Source organism: Erythrolamprus reginae, chromosome 6 (assembly GCF_031021105.1).
Source record: "Erythrolamprus reginae isolate rEryReg1 chromosome 6, rEryReg1.hap1, whole genome shotgun sequence".
Taxonomy (NCBI): Eukaryota; Metazoa; Chordata; class Lepidosauria; order Squamata; family Dipsadidae; genus Erythrolamprus; species Erythrolamprus reginae.
In genome coordinates, this window is record NC_091955.1 from 72,423,434 (window position 1) to 72,445,699 (window position 22,266).

The window sequence follows — 22,266 nt, forward strand, 5'->3', positions numbered from 1 at the left end:
TTATCGTCCTGCTCCGGTTGATGACGTCCACGTTCTTCTCGTTTGGCGCTTCTCTGAGCTTCTCCTCTTAAGACGGATAGGCAAAGTTGGCTCTTCTATTACTTGTGGACTTCAACTCCCAGAATTCCTGAGCCAATCATTCTAGCTCAGGAATTCTGGGAGTTGAAGTCCACATGCAATGGAAGAGCCAACGAGTCTAAGATTCCCAAAGGCGCTTTTTCAAGAGGCAACTGGACTTTCCGGGGGGATTTTTTTTTCTTGAAGACATTTCGATTCCCATCCAAGAAACGTCTTTAATTTCTTCAGTCTAGAGCTGAAGAAGCTTCTTGGACGAGAAGCGAAATGTCTTCAGTGAAAGAAAACTCCAGAAACTCCAGTTGCTGCTTCTTCTTAAAAATGCACCTTTGGGACAGGCATGACCTTGATTGACTGAGAATCTCCATAGAGTAGACCTGGGGTAGGCAAAGGTGGCTTTTCTATGACCTGTGGACTTCAACTCCCAGAATTACTGAGCCACTCATGCTAGCTCAGAAATTCTGGGAGATGAAGTCCACATGTCATAAAAGAGCCAACTTTGCCTACCCCTGGAGTAGACTAAAGAGGACTCCTTATCCCGGCGCATTAATAAAACTATATAAATTAGTCTAAAATCCCCAATTATGTCAAATATCAGTGGTACCCATCCTTGTCCGCAGCATCAGCTTATGGGGCGGCATCAGGCTTTGAAGAAACAGGATGTGACGGACTCGGAGTTATGTGATTTATAACGGCAAGGTCTTGTTTTACAACAGGGTTACACCATAGCAGCTCTAGTTTGGAGTCATGTTGTTAAAAAGAAGAAACTTGTACAAATAATCTCAGTTGCTGGTACCTTTGTGGACACTTCTAGATGACTGTAATGGGAGCATTAATGGAAGTGGTTTCCTTTACCTCAAGCTGCTTTTTCCACTTCACAATTTAGCCTACAAAGGGGGAAGGGGATTTGTGGTGCTCCCATCCACAAACTAGGTCTAACGGGTCTGATCTGCTTGTCTTACAAGCCCATATAGGTTGCATACACGGCTACTCAGCAGTAGTTTACATTCATACATTCACACACACATAAATGGAAATATATGCATTTTAATTAAATGGGAATGGGTCATTGTGTCATGCATAATTTCTTTTAATTATGGTTTATTAAAAGAAGCCATAATGGCTTGTAGATTAAATCTTAAAAGATGATTTATAAATTCCAATCACTGGATTAATACTAGAAACCGAAACTACCACAGAATGGTTTGATGTTGGTTATTCAATCAAATGCCCCATTTGCGGTAACATTGAGTGGAATCATTTCTTGTATTAGCTCGTCATATAATCTTGATTTTAGTAGGAATCATGTTAATAATGTTAAATTTAACTTGTAAATAAAATCAAATTTAGTTTTGCTTCTAATCCTGACTGACTTTTCTAAAGTGAGCCAACATATCATTTAAAGGCCAACTATGGCCCTTAGTCCAGAAAAATTATATAATATTAAGTGTAGCATTATAGTTACGGTATAATTTTAAACCATAGCTTGTTTTTTATCTCACAATTACAGTTTATTCAATAAACCATGTTGTAATTGTAATTACTAATTGTAACAGTGTAACAGTGACATGTTGAATCACTGACATGTTTATGGAGTTATTGTTAAGTTGCAAAACAGTGAACTTCTGAAAAAATGTAATATGTATCACAATTAACATACCCCTATTAAATTAATAGTATAGTTTTAACCTTGGATTTATTTTGTTACTTAATTACAATTTATCAAAGTTACTGCTGTGTCTATAAATTGTTTGAGTATCAAACAGTCCTAAATGAACATTTGTATTTGTATCTAGATTTTTCCAGTTCATGACCATACAGTTCAATATCATATTGGACAATATTTTTTTCTTTCTCGATGAAAATGATTAAATGAACATCCACCTTGGGTGATAGGGGCTGGAATAGTCTTCTGCCTTATAGGAATTTGAAAATAACACACAATGTTCCTTTGCCATTCTAAAAGAATTGAATACATGTGAAACCATCTGGATATTTGTCTTTCTCATCAGACAGACTTGGCACTGACCACACAGTGTGAAGTTCAAATAATAACTAGCAAATTAAGTACACTAAATAAAAGTAGCATGATTAATTGGAACATGTAGTATTTTGCTGCTGACATTAAAATATCTCTGTGAGTTGGTTCTGATTTTAGCAAAAACAAAATCTAGAGAGAATCCAAGCTATTTTAACTGGCAATCTGATGTGCATTTGTGTGGCATTAAGTCCCTATGGTAATTACATTCATTTCTCTTAATTCCCTTCTAACTTTCATTCTGAAACTGGAGAACTATATATATTTAGATGCAAGTCACATATTGATGTAGATATGGAAGCTTGAAGTTTGGGTGAAGAGGCAAGAGTATTTACACATAATTCTCTCTCCATGGGGAATTACCTGAGTTCACACAATACATTAAAACCAAACAAGCCATGCACATCTTTTATGTTGCTCATGCAAATCTGTTAAGGTCTCCATTACAATATATCTTCTTTGCCATTAGAAAATAAGAGTTATCCGCTTAAAGAATCTTGGAGTAACGCTTCTTTATGTTTTTAAGCTTCGGTATTTCTGAGTAGCTGCTTTGGACAGAATCTCAGTTGAGTTAGCTGGCATGTCCTCATTCCTGACTAACTGTTCCAGGATTCTGTATTGTGCATTCTGTACCACAAACAATGAAACCACATACATAAAAAAAGTAGTCAGGCCAACATTTTTAAAAAGTAATGAAGTGTTTGATTCTGCTTATAGGATATACAGTTCTCACATTTTGCAGTGTCATGCTCAGAAAAGGATAATTGCTCCATCAGTTCTTTTTTATATTCCTACTTCTGACATTTAGAACACTAGGAGTTTTTAGAGGTAAGGATTAGAAAATCTTTTTTTAAAAAGATTATTACAATTATCCTGTACCTTGATTTTAATCCTACATGCATTCCCTCAGGGTTTTTTTCTGATCTTAATTTGTTTTGCCAGACTTTAATTTCCTGATCTTAATTTGGATATTGTAGCCAGACTTTAATGGAGATCTGTTGAAATCAGGGATAATCATGATAAAGCATCTCTTTTATTTCAGGACTAAGCCTGCATCTTATGTATTGAAATTAATATGATGTCTATAGGATTCTATTTTTTTTACAAAAACATTTACAATGAAGATATTTTAAAAATATACAGATGAAAATGTTACAGCTGTTAAAATTTATGACAAATTGTGTAAGATAGACTCATAATGGAATTTTTGAAATCTCATGTAAAAATGTTCCTAATTTTTAGATCTAAATATTTGATTGTTATTGGCTAATTGTGCCTTAAATTTTAGTTTTAACAAACATGAAATTAGGATTAGGATTATGAAATAACCAATCTTACAATATATTTTAACAGGTAATACTCAACCAAAGGTGAATAAGGAAGATGAGATTCTGGTGGGTTTTCGTTCTTTTAAGTTTATTTCTTTTTCAACTTGAGGCTAACCCTGAAGTCAGAATAAGAATTACACAAAGGGGATTGAATTATGGTAAATTGGTTTATTTTATTTTGCAGCTATATTTCAATATACTTCAAAACTTTTATATAATACTATGGATTTCCTCAAAGCATCATAGCAATAGACACCTCAGAGAAATAAAGTACAGTGGTACCTCTCCTTAAGAACTTAATTCGTTCTGTGACCAGGTTCTTAAGTAGAAACGTTCTTAAGTAGAAGCAATTTTTCCCATAGGAATCAATGTAAAAGCAAATAATGCATGCAAATCCATTAGGAAAGAAATAAAAGCTCGGAATTTGGGTGGGAAGAGGAGGAAGAAGAAGAGGAGGAGGAGGAGAGTCACTGCTGAAAGAAGAAAGTGAGGGGAGGGCAATCAAAATAATCCAAACCTTTAATGCTTTAAAAAGGGGGGGACTCTGAGGCAGCAAGGAGGAGCACTGACCTCCAATACACCCAGTGTGAGGCTGCCTCACATACACTGTCTCCCATACACTGGCTGCTGCTGTTGCTACCTGCTGCCTCTTCCTTCCCATGCTCACATTAGAGAACCATCTTTCAGCTGTGGCGAGGGGAGAAATTTGCCCAGGTTCGCCTGGTGCACCAGTTGCGGCCCTATTTGGACTGGGAGTCGCTGCTCACAGTCACTCATGCCCTCATCACCTCAAGGCTCGACTACTGTAACGCTCTCTACATGGGGCTACCTTTGAAAAGTGTTCGGAAACTTCAGATCGTGCAGAATGCAGCTGTGAGAGCAATCATGGGCTTCCCCAAATATGCCCATGTTACACCAACACTCCGCAGTCTGCATTGGTTGCCGATCAGTTTCCGGTCACAATTCAAAGTGTTGGTTATGACCTATAAAGCCCTTCATGGCACCGGACCAGATTATCTCAGGGACCGCCTTCTGCTGCACAAATCCCAGCAACCAGTTAGGTCCCACAGAGTGGGCCTTCTCCAGGTTCCGTCAACTAAACAATGTCATTTGGTGGGACCCAGTGGAAGAGCCTTCTCTGTGGCGGCCCCGGCCCTCTGGAACCAACTCCCCCCAGAGATTAGAATTTCCCCCACCCTCCTCACCTTTCGTAAGCTTCTTAAAACCCACCTTTGCCGTCAGGCATGGGGGAACTGAGATATTCTTTCCCCCTAGTACTTTACAATTTATGCATGGTATGTTTGTATATATGTTTGGTTTTATAATAAGGGATTTTTTTAGTTGTTTTAATATTGGATTCTTACATGCTGTTTTTTAACACTGTTGTTAGCCGCCCCGAGTCTACGGAGAGGGGCGGCATACAAATCCAATAAATAATAAAAAATAATAATAATGCTGAAGGGCTCCCCTCTCCTCTCACTCGCTCGCTTTGTAGCCGGTGCCTTTCCTTCGCTGTGGTGACTCCTCGCCTACCCAGAGCGAAGGGAGTGTTTCTTTTCTCTGGGCGCTGGCAGAGGTTTATTTCCTGTCCAAGCGCCCAGAGAAAGGAAAATGCTTTGTTCACTCTGGACTGCCAAAGCCTCCTTAAGCGCCACCAAAAGGCTCCTCTTGCAGTCCAGATGGCCAAGATTAAAGGGGAAATGGCAGAAAACTGGCTGGGCCTTCGTGCCGCTTTTAAATTTCCTGGGAATTTTTTCCTGGCTTGGGTTCTTAAGTAAAAATGGTTCTTAAGTAGAGGCAAAAAAATCTTGAACACCCAGTTTTTAATTAGAAAAGTTCTTAAGTAGAGGCATTCTTAAGTAGAGGTGCTACTGTAATTTGAGCCTGCAGCATACATCTACCTAAAATGCTGTTTATAAACATGCTTAACATATCTTTATTTAATTTTATTTATTTATTTATTTTGTCAAGTACATATTGGTGGTATCTTATATCTGTAAATTAGAAATTAGATTGCATATCTATAGAAATCCATCCTAACTGTCTGAAAGTAAAATACACTAAGCATTCCTATTCATTGATATGCATCCCCATTAAATTCTCTTCCCTTTCTGTGCAATTGACAGAATAACCTCGTTTCTTGACAATATTTCAAAGTAAGGAAGGAAGGAAGAGGATATGAAGAATTAGAGTAATTACTAAGAAATCTGCCCCTTATTTTCCATCTTTCAACATGTTCACAAGAATATTGAGTGGCTTATGAATTCAAGTAAATAATACTGATAAATGATGGATCTGAACACCATGTATTCCTTTTAGCAAAAGAAATTGGAATGAAGCTCCTTAAACAAGAACTAAGGACGAGAATATTTCCAGATGTGATCGGCACTGAGAAATACTTTTTTGGCACAGTTGACTACAACGTATCAAGGTATTTGCCTATCTGCGCCATGTATATGTTATCTTTAATTTTTGAATTTTGTGACAATATACACTGCTCAAAAAAATAAAGGGAACACTTAAACAACACAATATAACTTCAAGTAAATCAAACTTTTGTGAAATCAAACTGTCCACTTAGGAAGCAACACTGATTGACAATCAATTTCACATGCTGTTGTGCACAATCAAATTTGTACAGAACAAAGTATTCAATGAGAATATTCCATACGTTCAGATCTAGGATGTGTTATTTGAGTGTTCCCTTTATTTTTTTGAGCAGTATATATCATTTATAGCAATAGCATTTAGACTTATATATCGCTTCGCAGTGCTTTACAGCCTTCTCTAAGCTGTTTACAGAGAGTATAAGCATATTGCCCCCACCAATCTGGGTCCTCATTTTACCGACTGTGGAAGGATGGAAGGCTGAGTCAACCTTGTGCCTGCTGAGATTTGATCTGCTAAACCGCTGGCAATCAGTGATCAGCAGAAGTAGTTTGCAGTACTTCAAATCACTGTACCACCGAGGCTCTTTGATATAAAATCAGGGGTGGGCTTCTGCCCAGACGGGGACAACGCCACTGCAGTGGGGTAGCAAAAATGGAGTTCCACCCCAGAGCACCCAATTTGCATTGAAAGTTGAAAGAAAATGCATAAGCCACGCCCACAGTATGGTAGTAAAAATTTTGGTAGCCCTTCACTATATAAAATGTATTTGTTCATTTCAATATAACTGCTGCCGCTGCTTATCATTTTTTTCTATAAATGCATATTTCATTTTACAGTTATTCTTTAATTTCACAAGCCACGTCAAAGAACTTTATTCTGAGTTAACATGCCCTGCTTTACATTACATAGATTAAGCTTCATTTCACCTTGCGATATGATATGTCAAATTTCTCTCTTTATAGAATTCAAACCACATCTATCTCAATATATAATTCTTCTGTGGTCCTGATACCTGGGGATGGTATTAGCCTATTAATTAAAAATATTTCTGTGACAGTTACTACACACTGGACTTTGAACAACTGGCTGTTGTAAGTACAATTTTGTAAATCTAAGGCTATTTATTCCGTCACCTGATAATTGAAAATTAGCTTCTTTCATCCAGATATGAAATTGGAAATTAAATAAAGAAATGAAACACAAAAACACTTTTTAAACCGAATGAGATATTGAATTTAACGCTTGCTGTGTCTTCTTATTTTCCCTGTGTAGCAACTATCAGGGAGAAGTTGAAATATCCATTTTAGGACTGTCTATTAAAACAAATTTGATTGTGGCACAAAATAACGGAGGAGATTTTCTGGTGTCTGTTCAAACCTGCCAATTGAGCATTGGTAATATTGAAGTCCAGCTTAATAGTGAAGGAAGGTAAATTCAAGAAATATATTATTAATGATATTCAATTATAAGGAACTACAGTAATGGGGGATCTGTTTTTAATGAGTATTGAACAATGCATGATTGTCAGAATTTTGTTATTTGTATGAAGTTGCAAATTATTTAAATAGCATAAATTGTAGCAGAATCTGGTCTGTTGTATACAAAGCCTGATAGACATCAAAGTCTGATAAATTCAAATTTCACTCGGGTCACCCTAATGAATATATAGAGATATGTACCTGTAATGTGTATATTAAAATTTTGTGTACATTTAAGGTTTCCATGTACTGGAAACATCCAGTTATTAATACACAGTCCTAAGTTTGTCTGTTGTGAACTGTGCTCCAATAAATTAAATGGGATTTGTAACATTCTAGTCTTATTCGGATAAATAGTTATTTTCCATATTGTGTTTCACATATGGAAACCAAATGGAGAATGGAATCATTTTAAAACTTCTCCCAAAAGTAGCATGCCACGAGGTAGTATTTTAATTAATTATTAAGCTTCACACCAGTTAACTTTCAACGACCATCCAAACGTTGCATATGTCTGCATAACTCCTCAAAACCCACCTTTGCCGTCAGGCATGGGGAAACTAAACATCTTCCCCTGGGCACGTTGAAGTTATATATGGTATGTCTGTATGTGTGTATGTTAGTACAGGGGATTTTCTTAAACTTATAATATTTTAATTAATTGGATTGTATTGGATTGTTTTTCACTTGTTGTGAGCCGCCCCAAGTCTTCGGAGAGGGGCGGCATACAAATCCAAATAATAAATAAATAATAAATAAAATAAATATTTCTATTCTCTAATAAATTAAATTATGAAGGAATTAACATATGTTCTGTTTTATTTTAACCTCCAGGTGGTTTTATAATGATTTTGTTCAACATTTGAAAAAGGTTATACAAACAAGATTGGAAAGTCAAGTAAGTTTGGGAAATTTGTGTGGATTACAAATGGCATCGGGCCAGATTACCTCCAGGACTGCCTTCTGCGGCATGAGTCCCAGCGACCGGTTAGGTCCCACAGAGTTGGCCTTCTCCAGGTCCCATCAACTAGACAATGCTGTTTGGCGGGACCTAGGGGAAGAGCCTTCTCTGTGGGGGCCCTGGCCCTCTGGAATCAGCTCCCCCCAGAGATTCGCACTGCCCCCACCCTCCTCGCCTTCCGTAAAAGCTTAAAGATCTATTTATTCCGCCAGGCTTGGAACCATTAGACCCTTGCCCCCTGGCTGATGAGTGTAGTATGCTTTGTTGTATGAATGGTAATGGATGGTTTTAAATTTTATTAGTGTTTTTTAAAGTTTTTCTGCTATATTAATTGGATTTTTAGATATGTATATGCTATATTGTTTTTGATACGTTGTGAGCCGCCCGGAGTCCTCGGAGATGGGCAGCATACAAATCCAATAAATAAATAACAAATAAATAAATTATAAACTTGCCTCCAAAGAGCAATATGTTCTTTTACTTAGTTGACTCTTTCTTACAGTTGACAAAAAACAAAAATTTTATGTATGTTTATATATTTTTCACAGATTTGCCTAAATGTTATATTAAGAATCCAAAAGGAAACTGAAGTACTTAAAGGACTAAAAGGTCAGTCTGTGATAAACTATCAATATTTTTCTGGTGGACTTACTGTACTGTAAACTAACAGCATTTGAGCAATGTGCAAAATCTTTAAAATCTAACAATTGTGAAGTTAAAAATGAAAGCCGTTCTGATACTATTTGTATTGATAAATACTATTTATAATGATACTTAACACTAATATTGAAATAAAGGAAAGGATGCTTAAAACAGCACAGCGTTCAGTACTCAATATAAAACGATAATTTTTCAAAAGTGTGGAATTATATTTGTCACCCATACACTTGGTGATTTGTAGTCATATGTTGAAAGCTTCCTTTCTGAAAACAATTTAATTTTTCTATCTTACCTTTCTTTATTTGTACATGAAAGACTTCATGAAAACAACTCTTGGAAAGATAGCTATTGACTGTATTAACAGACAGAAGGACTATTTCTTCCTATTGCAGTGATGGCAAACTTCTTTTGGTTTGCGTGCCAAAAGGGTGTGTGTGGGTGTGCTAGGATGTATGCACATGTCCACACCCCTTCTCTCCCATACACACATGTGCACACACACACACCCTGCCCACAGGTCTCAGTAAAACCTGGGTCGTGAAAAAATAGCCAAACTGGAAAACCGTAAATTCAGAAAACAGATTTCTGGTTTGCCCACTGTGCTGTTTTTTGCACTCCGGGCTTCAGGAAGCTTCCCTGAACCCTCCGGAGTACAAAAACTAGTACAACAGGCAAACCGGAAGTGTGTTTTCCAAACTTCCGGTTTGTCCGTTGGGCGGGTTTTTTTGCACTCCTGGGCTTTAGGGAAGCTTTCCTGAAGCATCCGGAGGGTGAAACAGGCTTTCCCAAGGCCAAAAATTAGCTGGCCAGCACATGCATGCGCTCTGCAGCTGACCCTTCCATATGGCTCTGCATGCCACCTGTGGCATGTGTGCCATAGGTTTGCAATCACGGTCCTATTGCATGACATGTGGGTTTCTCTGCTCACCCTCTTTCTTGTTACATTTATGTAGTTTTCAAAGTACATAGTACGACCACTATAAGGAAATCCCATCATTTCACTTTAGAGTAAAGAAAACCCAAATGCAAAATTTAATTTGGTTTGTTGCAGTGAAAATACAATACTAAACTCGTGTTAAACATGGATAATTTCTCCCTCTCTTAAATGGGAATACAGTAATCCCTCGTTTTTCACGGGGGATGCATTCCAAGACCACCCGTGAAAAACAAATTTCCGTAAAGTAGAGGAAAGATATTTTTAATGTATTTAATGAGTATTTAGACTTTAAACCCTCCCTGTATTGTTAACAACGCACCGCTGGTGACTGCTGGCGACCGCTGAGAGAGATCAGCTTCTCTCAGCTACCAGGCAGGATAAAGGAGGCCGCCACTGCAGTTGCCCCCCCCCCCTTGCCACGGCGTTCTTCCATCACTGCCCCAGCATTTTTTTCCCATTGAAAAAACCTTTTGAAAAAAACCGTGAAATAGCAAATCCACCAAAGATGAATCGTGAAGTAGTGAGGGATTACTGTATTTGATTTATTTCACTTATACTGTTGATTATTTTATTTATGTATTTACATTATTGCTGTTCCTTCTGTGAGGAGCTGCATCTTGATCGATTTATTACAAAAAGTAGGCTGGATTAACGACACACGGTTTTGTACTATAGCTAACTAACCAAGAATTGTAGCAAATACAGACCAGAGACTTGTAATCTCTTTCTTGTATCTTGCATCTTTTATCAAAATATTTCGTGGCAGTTTTCATTTCTTACGGCTGTGGTCAATCTGCTCATCTTCGGGATTTGGACTAGAAAGGATAAACAAAGAATAAAACCTTTTTTTCCTTTGAAACTCAAGTTCAAGTGTTATCAGGAAATCAGTTAATTTCAATATTATCTGTGCCTAACAGGCATTAGGCATTTCTCACAAGCAAACATGATATGTCACTTGCCATGCTCCTAACATTTTGATCTGCTTCAAGTTTTGTAGTACTAGTTATTTCAAAACACTTCACTTGATTAGCTAGTCATCGGTAAGATTAATGGCAAGGTTATTGGATTTAGAAAAGAGAATTCTTGAAATTCCTGCTGTCTGTGAGGTTTACGGGATGTCATTGAGATGGTTATTGCTTTACAACCCTACCCAACTTTTGTGGAGCAGAGGCTATCTGAGACCTTGAGTATCTGTGATCTTGAGGAAGAGAGTTTAAGAGACCTCAATTTCCCTTTTTCAATAATATTGCAGGTGTATTCCAGATTAATCCTTTTGTTCAAGTAAAGTATTCACTTATTTCACCTCCTGAAGTCTTTACATCCTATGTTGATCTGGATTTTAAGGTAATCCTGTTGGTTATTATACTGCCTGAAATTGTAGTTTAGTAGGCTATTTTTGCTTTAACAATCATCTAGAAATTTTTCAAAATCTAAAACATTGTTTCTTTATTTTAAAAATTTATTAAACCTATAAATATAATTGTACATTATTATTAGATTATTAAATCGATAAAACTGTCAGATTCCCTGATTCATTGTTCATCCATTTCTAGGAAATGTAGATAGACATTTTTATTATTGTACTTCATTCATTCATTCATTCATTCATTCATTTTATATTTATTTTATTTTAGCTTACTTGTTTAATTTTGAGATTTTTTTCATAAATACTCATCCATTGGGACAGGACACAAATTAATAACAAAAACTAAAAGCAGATAAAATTGGACTTAAATATGCCTTCCTCACTGATTTTAATCTGTGTAATTACAAACTCCATAATGCCCAGCCTTGTAGCCGCCCCGAGTCTTTGGAGAGGGGCGGCATACAAACCTAATAAATAATAATAATAATAATAATAATAATAATAATAATAATAATAATTATTATTATTATTATTATTATTATTATTATTATTATATGAAGGACAATGGTAATTATAGGGAAAGCACAGAATAGGAATAGAAAATTTGAAAAATCTGAAAGTCAAAAGTGAAATAAATCAAAACTGAGAGCTAAACAAAATATTGCAATTGTTCATTCAGCACTTGCAAATATTATCGTTCTTTTTAATTTAGTTTCTATTGAAAATTTTTAACAAGATAAAAACAATACTGTACAAATATTAGAAAAGAAACGAAGAAAATAAATAGAACTGGCTCACTGGCCCACTCTGTAAACAGCGAGAGACCGGCTCAAGTGCCTTTGCCAGCAAAAATAAAGCTCAGGAGGACTGCGCACGGCCCTCCTGGGCTCCATTTTGACTGCAATGGCCTTCTGCAACCCTCTGCCAGTAAAACTAGAGGTTGGAGAGGCCATGTGTGGACTGGCAGGCTCTGTTTTTGGCTGCGACAGCCTCCTGGAGCCTCTGCCAGCAAAAACAGAGCCGGGGGAAGCTGCTCCAGGAGTCTGTCACAGCTGAAAACAGAGTCTTAATGAATGACATTGAGCTAGCTTGAATGTAAAGAACAAAAATGGACATTTTCTCAGAGAAGGAGGTACATGTCTAAATGAAGCTCTATTGAAATCAATATGACTAATATGCCATTAAGTGGAATACCTGTTTTGTTCTATAAGTAAACTTCTATTCTGTAAATATATTTTTCAGGTTTCTGTGTCTTCTTCAAGTAATCATACAGAGTCTCCCTTTGTGGCAGCTCCCTTCACTCTTCCAGAAAAGAATAATTATATGCTCTTGGGTGGAATTTCCGAATCTTTGCTCAATTCTATTACCTTAGCTTATTACACTACTAGGGTGTGGAAGATAACTTTTTCTGAAGAGGTAATTATCGATAGTATCAATAGCATCATTAGTAGTATTTAAGTAGTCCTTCATTTAAAAGATGAGCAGGTGACTCATATATTTCTTTCATTTTGCAGCATTCTTCACACTTTAATTTAACCACAGGTACCTTAAGCAGAGTCATTCCTCAAGTAAGCATGAGCTATTTTAAAATTTTAAACAATTTTGGGATTATGAGCATGAATGAGCCTCTCCTATCCCCTTCTCTCTCTTAGGGTTGCTCTACAGAAGCCTCTCTTATCTTATCCTCTTCACTCCCTCAGGATCAGAGATGGGCTACTAGCTGGAACGCCTAATTGGACCCGCTTCCGCGGCTCTAGGGGTCCATGAGTTCGAGCGGAGTTCTGTTGCACCCGTGCAGGTAGCGAAATTGTGCATGGCCGGAAGCAAAAAACTTCACTGAAACTCAGGCGCACCTGCATGATTTTGCTAACTGCACGGGCGTAGCAGCATAACTCCACTCGAACTTACGGGACCTCCAGAGCCGCGGAGAGGAACCCAATTAGGTGTTCCAGCTAGTAGCCCACTCCTATTCAGGATGGTCCCATTGACTCTCTCCTATCCCCTTCTCTCCCTCAGCCTTGCCCCACATAGACCCTTCCTCTCCTAACCCCCATCTCTCCCTCAGGATGGTCCCATCGATTCTCTCCAAACTCCGAGCCCACAGGCCAGATGAGTCACACACTGGCCACGCTCAGTGGCAGTTGGAAGAGAGTTCTTTTCAAGTGAGGAGGGGGAGTATAACATCTAACTCCTTAGCCTCAGAGTGTGTTGATAATAAGAAATACTAATGATCTGATGGTCATTTCGAAAAATCCTTTCTTAGCGAACACCTAGAAGCAAAGAGAAACATACGGGCCAAATTTCAAGTTTGTAGGCTTTATAGCTCTGGAGATTTCATGATTCTGCATGAGTGTTTTTAGTTGATAGATAGATAGATAGATAGATAGATAGATAGATAGATAGATAGATAGATAGATAGATAGATGATAGATAGATAGATAGATAGATAGATAGATAGATAGATAGATAGATGATTATTAATAAATAATCAATTCTTTATGCAGGTTATGCAGCATTATGCCAAATCACATCCAGTGAGAATGAAATTGATGGTCACAACAGCTCCAGTTTTAAGGTTGCAAAATAACAGTTTCACTATAGAGATTCCTTGTTTTGTAGTAGTATCTGCTCTTCTGCCAAGCTCAAGAATTAAGCCCATCTTTGCCGTGAACGCAGTAAGTAATTATAAAATATTACAATATATAAAAGAAATTGGTTGAATAAAATTCACTTTTTCCCTGCCACTTATTACAGAGATGACCAAGAGCCAACCAATAAAAATCACAGCTATGTAATAATTGTTTGTCATGTGCTCAGCCACTGGCAAAAGTAATTAAAGTTCTTGTTTTCTTAGTTCCCATCCATTTTTGTCATTTCTGACTTTCTGTTTTTATGCTGTTTTCTTGTTTTAAAATGTTTTCTCCATATCCAGATTACCTCTGACTTTGTGTTTGCCAATCAGATTTGTTGGCTCTGATTTCACTGAGCTGTCTTCAGTTCTCCATATCTCTCCTGGAAATCCCATCCAGGATATTTTCTAACTTTACATTACAAAAGGACAAATCTAATAATGCTAATCTGTTGGCACTATTTTAGGATTGACTATCTGAATTCCTCCTTTTACAAAGGTACAATATTTGCTTTTGCAGCAAAGTACAAGTGTATGAGTTTGTCTCTTTGATACAATTGTGATAGATAACGGAACTATGGAGTGTTCTCTGTTATTAGCTTGTCTTTGATTTGTTAGTTAGGACTCAGCTATTTGTTAGTTAGTTCTTAGCTATGGTTTACTGAACCATATAAGAGATTATCGTGTAAGTAAATTAAATGACTCCCTCAACAGGGTTTTTGTCCATGCTCATTATTCAAAAATTGTTGGCATTGGTGCTAAGAAGACTGGAGTCTGTTTAAGAGTTGAAATTAATGAAATTGAACACAATGAATTTGTTAAAATGTTCCGTTCATCCAGTATTCTCTTAAGCAAATGAGAGGTTAAAATGTCATTTTTAAAAACTTTAATAATTTAACTTTTATCTCAAGAAACACCTAGAGCTTTTACCTAACATTAATAGCAAATAGGCCAGTCTGTTCCCCAACTTTAAAATCCATTGGGTGGAATACAAAAAAGAAAATAGTGCAAAATGGACTTTCTATAATGTAGATATCTAGTGGTTCTCAACCTGGGGGTCGGGACCCCATTGGGGGGTGGAATAACTGTTTCACAGGAGTCACCTAAGACCATGGGAAAAGACAAATTTCCCACAGTGTTAGGAACTAAAGCTTTTATTCTGGTGCCTTGAAACATATTTTTACAATCCAACCAATCAGGCATTTACAATGGGGGTGTCCCTCTGACCTTCCTGCCAATCAGCTTAAAGCTCTGTAGGGAGAATTGGAGCTAGACTTATGGTTGGGGGTCACCACAACATGAGGAACTGTATTAAGGGATTGCAGCATTAGAAAGGTTGAGAACCACTGAATTCAGGCACTATTTCAGGTTACAAAAATCTTAAATTACCTACTGGAAACAATTTGGAGAAAGGAAATGTTGGTGAAGTAGACCATGAAAAATTATTCCCTGTTGAATACAAAATCAGGAACAAACAAAAAAATGAACTTCTATTTTGAATTTGTGAATAGAATACTCTAATTTTAGCTCAAATAAACACAAATATTTTTTGTTCCTCTATTAATGCTTTTTTTTCTCTTTGTAGTCTATAGGTTTAAAAGCCAATGCAGTAATAGCTAAGCAAAAGCTAATTGCTTTATTCCAGCTCCAGAGGTAATCAAGAAACTCAGTCCATGATTACAATATTAAATAATAATTACATTCTAAATTTCTCACTTGGGATTGTCATTGCTGTCATTTATATAACATAAAAAGAAACATGGTAGGTTTGATTTTTTTTCAGCAGATAGGCTTTAAGAATATAATAATAATGGACTAGATGCAGGGGCAGGTTCCTCTTACCTGCCTGACAATTCAGGTACTCGCACACGTGCACACCATCTCACGCAAGTTTGCTTCTGCACATGTGCAGGAAGCAAAAAAGTACTAAAATATCACAAAGGGACACTCGTATACATGCAATTTTGGTGATTTTTTAAAATTTCTGCACATGCGCAGAAGCAAAACACCGAAATCGTATGCACCCCTCATGAAATTTTGTTTCCACGCATGCACAGGAAGCAAAATAAAGCCAAAATTTCCCCCAAAAAGATGGCGGCACACAACGGACCGTCGAACACAACACTGGAACCGTCGCAAACCAATTGCACAATTCATGGAGCTCTACCGGAACGGAGCTCTGGGGCGTACAAGTAGGGACCCACCACTGGCTAGATGCTAAAAGAGGGAAGTCTGGCATTGAGTTTCATGGAAAGAATGAATGGGTTGAAAAGCAAAATATTAATCACTCCCCCTCCCCTAAAAAAAAATAACCAGCACAGAGACTTCTTGGTATACAGAGATAAGTTTATTATACCAAATAAATTCTTTTTCAAGGACATTTTAATAACTTTTTCCAACCCACCCATAAATAGCTAGAACAACCTTCATCAACACATAGTTGAATTACTGACACTCTGCTTTTTCTTTCAATACTATACCTTTTTTCCTGATTCATATTTCTCTCTCTGTTCCATGTGCTCTAGTTGTCAATTTGTAAACACTCATAGATTACAGGAATGCTCTTTACATATTCTGTGCCATAAGGAAATTTTCCATGTAAAGGAGTGCCTTGAATCTCCCTATCTGCTGTTCTAAGTACATTAGGAACAGATTTTATATTATTGTTTCCAGGGGTGGGTTCCGCTTACCTTCGCCATTGGTTTACATCACAGGTTTTGTGTGTGCACACTTACTCTGATCACGCACATGCGCATGTGCCCCCATGCAATTTTACTTCTGTGCATGCTCATAAGGTGGATTCAGCCCAAAACACAGCTGATCAGCTGTGCTTCAGGCAAAGAAATAAAAGTCAGCATTAACCCCAGGGTGGGCAGAAGGGCTTTTTCCCAAGCACAGAACAAGCAGAAGCCATATAAACACAGGGAAATTCGCCAAAAATTCAGAAAAAAAGAACCGGGTCCATGATGGCAATGTTATGTCATCAGTGAGTTGTTAGCGGTTTGGGCAATCTGGTCCAAACTGGAAGGAACTCACCCCTGATTGTTTCCAGAGTAGCCAATCAAGTGGATCTTGATAAGCACAAGGAGGACATGCACCTATGACCTCCTTCCTACTCATTTTCTGAAATATCTCTTATTTAGTGGTACATTAGTCCTAGTGCTGAAGATAATGAATAGAATCATGAATACTATCTTCTTGCACACTAATCCATACTAGTAGTATTGCTACATCTTGTGATAAAGGAAGTTGATTACTGTACCACTTGTGGTTTATCTAGAGAGGTTGTAAGTTCACATTCAAGCAAAATCTGGATAGATGTTTGCTGGTGAGCTCATTTTAATTTTTCTGTGTTAGAATGGATGCTCCCTTCCAGCTATACCAATTCACACCAAAATGTTAAGACTTACAAATACCAAATTATCACATTCCTATGTTTTATTTTAGATTACATCTGTCTCTGACTTATTCAAGCATTGGCTCTTTCCAGGTAAATGAAAAATGACAACAATAATAGAAACATGTATTAGAATACTTCTTATTGTGAAAATACAAAACAATGAGTTGTGAAAAAACAAGGCAATGAGTTTTAATTCTGAGCTGGACCCAGCAATTAAAAATAGAAGTTAGAGTTTTCTCCTAGATTGTGTGCATTAAGGGACAATATGCCTATTTCCATTTATGTCCTCTTAGCTATACAGACAACTATACAACATTTCCAAGCAATCAAAACATATACATAGTGATCATTTAAAGAGAAAATAAATGAAGAGACATATTAAATATAGCTTTCTATTATATAGGTCCAATGTTTGAAGAATTTCTTATTTCACTCCTTACAAAATACAGTAATTCCACCAATCGCTGGTAAGAATTATGAAAACTTTCTTCACAAGTTATGCTTTTTGGGTCATCATTTAAGTGAACAAAAATTTCCCAAGGATTACCAAGATCCCAGGTATCATAGAAAGGTATGTTATAAATAGCAGAAACAGCCATCAACTGATATTTTGTTACTCCTTAAGAACAAGAACCCCAAAGTAACTGAATCTAAAACCATGTTTAACATGTGAACAACAAAATGACATTCAAATTAAGTTTTGAGAATAATAAATATCGTGTGATATCTATGCAATAAATGTCAATATGATCATAATCTACATTTACTTACTTGTTAGATTTATATCCAACCTTTTTCCAGAAATTTATGGAGACATACAGATGTTAGATTTATATCTCACCCTTATTTTGAGAGGCTGAAAGGAAATGACTGATTCTGTTGGCTAAGAGTTGCCTTAAACTTGGCATTCCATGTTGTAGTCTTAATTACACTTTAATTATATTTATTTTATTTATTTATTTTGTCAAGCGTGTATAAGATTACAGACAAAGTATAAACATTAAAATGAATACATAAGAAGTATTGGTATGGTTTAGAGCAGTGTTTCCCAACCTTGACAACTTAAAGATATCTGGACTTCAACTCCTAGAATTCCCCAGCCAGCGAATGCTGGCTGGTGAATTCTGGGAGTTGAAGTCCAGATATCTTCAGGTTGTTAAGGTTGAGAAACACTGGTTTAGATTACATGGTATTTTATAAATACATGAGGACTTTAGGACAGGGATGGTAGGCATGCTGGTGCACATGTACACCCCTTACAGACCTCTTAGGAATGGGGTATATCAATGTATACAGTTTAAGGTTAAAGTTATGGGGGTTTAGGGAAAAAAATACAGAGGCAGGCACATTATTATTCTTTTGTATAAGTGTTCAGTTTTGGAGATTAATTTAGTTTTTTCAAAGTCAATTTTATGTCCTGTTTTTTTAATGTGCTAGAAAAGGGAGGATGTTTTTTCTTATTTTCTGATTTCATTTTTGTGTTCTGCGATGCGTGCTATTATTCTCCTATTAGGTTGTCCAGTGTATGTGGCTGCACAGATTTTGCATGGTATTTCATAGGCTCCTTGGTTTTCAAGCTGGATTTTGTCTTTGGGGTTTCTTAAGATATTGGATATTTTCTGGTTTTTCCGTGCAAAATCTGTGCAGCCACAAAGAATAATCATGGAAGCCATAGAAATAGAAACACACACACACACGCAATATGAATTCATGTGATGATACCTCCCATCTACCAGACATTTGGGAGCTAGCCCTAGTCAAAAAATGAATCACAATCTCAACTCCACCCTGTCAATCATCTAACCAAATGGGATTCCCCCAACCAATCAACACAGCCTATCCAACCTACTTGCAGCAGTTGAACTAGCATTAAACACACACACACACACACACTATTTATAAGAAAAAACAGCAGTTGAAAACAAACTATATTCGCAGCAGCACGAAGCCAAAGACTTCAATCTGAGGATGGTGAGTGTGATCTCGCCAAAACATTGCAAAAACACTCACAATATTACACAGGAAAAAACCCGAACGTACAAAAACTTACATCTGTCTATCTATCTATCCATCCATCTATCTAATTTGTTCCTAGGAAGCTACCAAATCAAATTATCCAGAGCTTGCATCACTAACAAGCATCCCTATTGCTTCTGTTTATTGTGTGTTTTCCTTCTTTTCCCCCCTTTGTTACCTTAAGCTGCACTGAAGAGAGGATTACAGTTACCTACAATGGCCAAACTTGTTTTTTCTGAAGCTGTGACTGAAGTTAACAAGGTAGAATTTAGTTTTCTTTGTAGAACATCTTCTTTGTTTCCCTCTATTTTTAACTGCAAACTGATGGTGTCCTAGCTGACGAAACTCATAAGTTTAAGTTATTGAGAAGATATATTTGGGAATATTCAGAATATTCAGCCCCAACACAAATAACAACAAATGAAAACTAACCTTGTTTTTAATGAAATATTCAGACATTGGCTCAAAATCAAGCATTAGTAGATAAGAATGGACTTATCTCGTGGACTCAGGGCGGCTTACAGAATAAAAATAAACAAAGATAAAAATTGTACAATACAATTAAAACATTAAGAAAGATAGACATAGAATCCAATGTAAAACAATCAATCATCCCTCATTCATACTACTGGCCCAAGCAGAACTATCACCCACAGCCCCAGGCATGCCGGCATAGATGTGTTTTAACACCCTTTGGAAGGTGAGGAGAGTGGGGACGATATGAATCTCCATGGGAGTTGGTTCCAGAGGACCGGGGTCACAACAGAGAAGGCTCTTCCTCACTGACCCGCCAGTCGGCATTGTTTGGCTGATGGGACCCTAACTGGTCACTGGGACATGTTAGGCAGAAGACAGTCCTGTAAATAATCTGGTCCAATGCCACATAGGGATTTATAGGTAATAACCAATGCCTTGAATTGCAATCAGAGACCAATCGGTAGCCAGTGCAGCTCACAGAATGCTGGACTGATATGGGAGTACCTAGGTATGCCTAACATGGCTCTCGCGACTGCATGCTGGACTAATTGGAGTCTCCGAACCTTCTTCAAGGGTAGCCCCAAGTAGAGCGCATTGCAGTAATCGAGCCTTGAGTTGATGAGGGTGTTAGTGACTGTGAGAAGAGACTCTCTGTCCAAATAATCTTAATAACCATTCCAAGTTAGTTATAATACAACTAGTTCAGGACTGATATGTTAATTAAACTACAATCTCTAATTTAGTTTAAAAGGGCAGAATTAGACATCTCATTTAGCTATTTCAGGCTAGGCTTTCTGCCTAAAGTTTTCTTGATGAAAAATAGCAACCTTCATGTGTCCTAAAATTTACTTAATTTAAAATGATTAATCTGTTGTCTCCTAAATACATGCTGTTTCAGAATCTCGGAATCTTAAAATTATATTATACTATATATGAATTTAGTTCTACAGGTTTCACATTTTAAACAATATTTTAGACAGTGTAATCACTGAAGTCCTTTCAGCAAAATAGAGGAAAGTTAAAATTGTGAGTCACAAATCCACAAGAAAAAAATGATAATAAAATATTGCAAAATACAGTCAGCAATGTGGGGTACAATTAGTGCATAGTGAAAAACCAACGTGAAAACTAAACAATTTAACTACAGTATTTAAATGCAACTGGAGATAATAAATTATTTCTTTCTGTTTCTTTTCTTAACTTTTCAGGGATATATACTGATTGCCACTGACCTAAATTACAAATATTAAGAAATCAGATGTTTTATCATGGAAGAGTCTATGGAGAGGGGCGGCATACAAATCTAATTAATAATAATAATAATAATAATAATAATAATAATAATAATAAAGAATTACTGTGGAATATGTAGCACTCTAAGTAAGCACTTTTCTCTAGCTGATTTTAAAGACGACCATGACTCATCGTTTGAAATAAGTGTAAAAAAAACAACACTTCCAAATGTTGTGAATAAAAAATTTGTTGGTACAACCACATCAAATTTTGAAATCTCAAAAGTTTGTTTGTGAAATAATTTGTTTGTATTTTCCAGTTCTCTCTCACACGTAGTGCATACAACCTGTACTTTGGAATTAAAGTATTTATTTCAAGAAAGGAGGCAAATGTGTAAATATTTCTTTAAGCCAAGAAAAAGCACTTTCATAATGGTCTAGCTTGTGAAAAGACATCATGGAGATGGTTATTTTTATGTTTCTCAAGACCTAGCAGCATGCTGGGTTACCAAATATAAGACTAAATAAGAACAATTTGAGCAACATATTCTGTAGCTCTGTCATGTTATTGCTTAAATGGACTGACTTTGTAAACAGGTGTTTTGAGTCTCATCACTGTATTTGATCATATTCAGATAATCTTTAATTTATGACCATTTATTTAGAAACAATTTTAAGTTACAATGGCACTGAAGAAAGTGGCTTAAAACTAGCCCTTGCAATTATAACCATCGTAGTATCCCTACAATCATGGGATCAAAATTTGGGTACTGATCAACCAGCATATATTTATAGCAATAGTACTTACACATATATACAACTTCATAGTGCTTTACAGCCCTTTCTAAGTGATTTACAGAATCAGCACATTGTCCCCAACAATCTGTGCCCTCCTTTTATCTATCTCAGAAAGATGAAAGGGTAAGTCAACCTTAAGTCAATCAAGATCAAACTGCAGAGAGCCGACAGTCAGCAGAGGTTGCCTGCAGTACTGCATTCTAAACACTGCATCACCATGGCTTATAATCATAGGGTCGTGTGATCATCATTTGTGATTTTTGCAGCCAGTCTCTCAATAGAGAAATTTGCTTAATGACTGTGATTCATTAATTGCATTGTTTTTAAAGGGGGGCCTATGATGTGGGACTGTAAAATCAGGTCCAACTCACCAAAATGAAAGAACACCAAATACAAAAGACCTTGCAGTTGACCCTCATGCTATCAAAGATCTTGGAATACTAATATCAAATGACTTAAGTGCCAAAGCCCACTGCTACA

The 22,266-nt window shown here is 36.8% G+C and overlaps 1 protein-coding gene across 1 annotated transcript; it reads left to right on the top strand.

The window, feature by feature from the left end:
• Positions 1-3,487: 3,487 nt before the first annotated feature.
• LOC139169037 (BPI fold-containing family C protein-like) lies at positions 3,488-21,238 on the top strand. The gene is made up of 15 exons (XM_070754833.1): positions 3,488-3,599; positions 5,761-5,872; positions 6,780-6,923; positions 7,105-7,260; positions 8,145-8,208; positions 8,820-8,880; positions 11,121-11,212; positions 12,477-12,650; positions 12,749-12,802; positions 13,739-13,909; positions 15,449-15,516; positions 17,311-17,353; positions 17,667-17,730; positions 19,464-19,540; positions 20,965-21,238. Exons 1-15 carry the CDS (start codon positions 3,497-3,499, stop codon positions 21,004-21,006), a joined length of 1,425 nt encoding a protein of 474 aa, XP_070610934.1. The 5' UTR covers positions 3,488-3,496; the 3' UTR covers positions 21,007-21,238.
• Positions 21,239-22,266: the final 1,028 nt, after the last annotated feature.

Excerpts from the sequence above, each read along its gene's own strand:
- LOC139169037 (XM_070754833.1), top strand. The coding sequence starts at position 3,497 with ATGAGATTCTGGTGGGTTTTCGTTCTTTTAAGTTTATTTCTTTTTCAA. Across the intron at positions 12,651-12,748 it reads AGATAACTTTTTCTGAAGAG|CATTCTTCACACTTTAATTT; the intron begins GTAATTATCGAT and ends TTCATTTTGCAG. Across the intron at positions 15,517-17,310 it reads GCTTTATTCCAGCTCCAGAG|ATTACATCTGTCTCTGACTT; the intron begins GTAATCAAGAAA and ends GTTTTATTTTAG.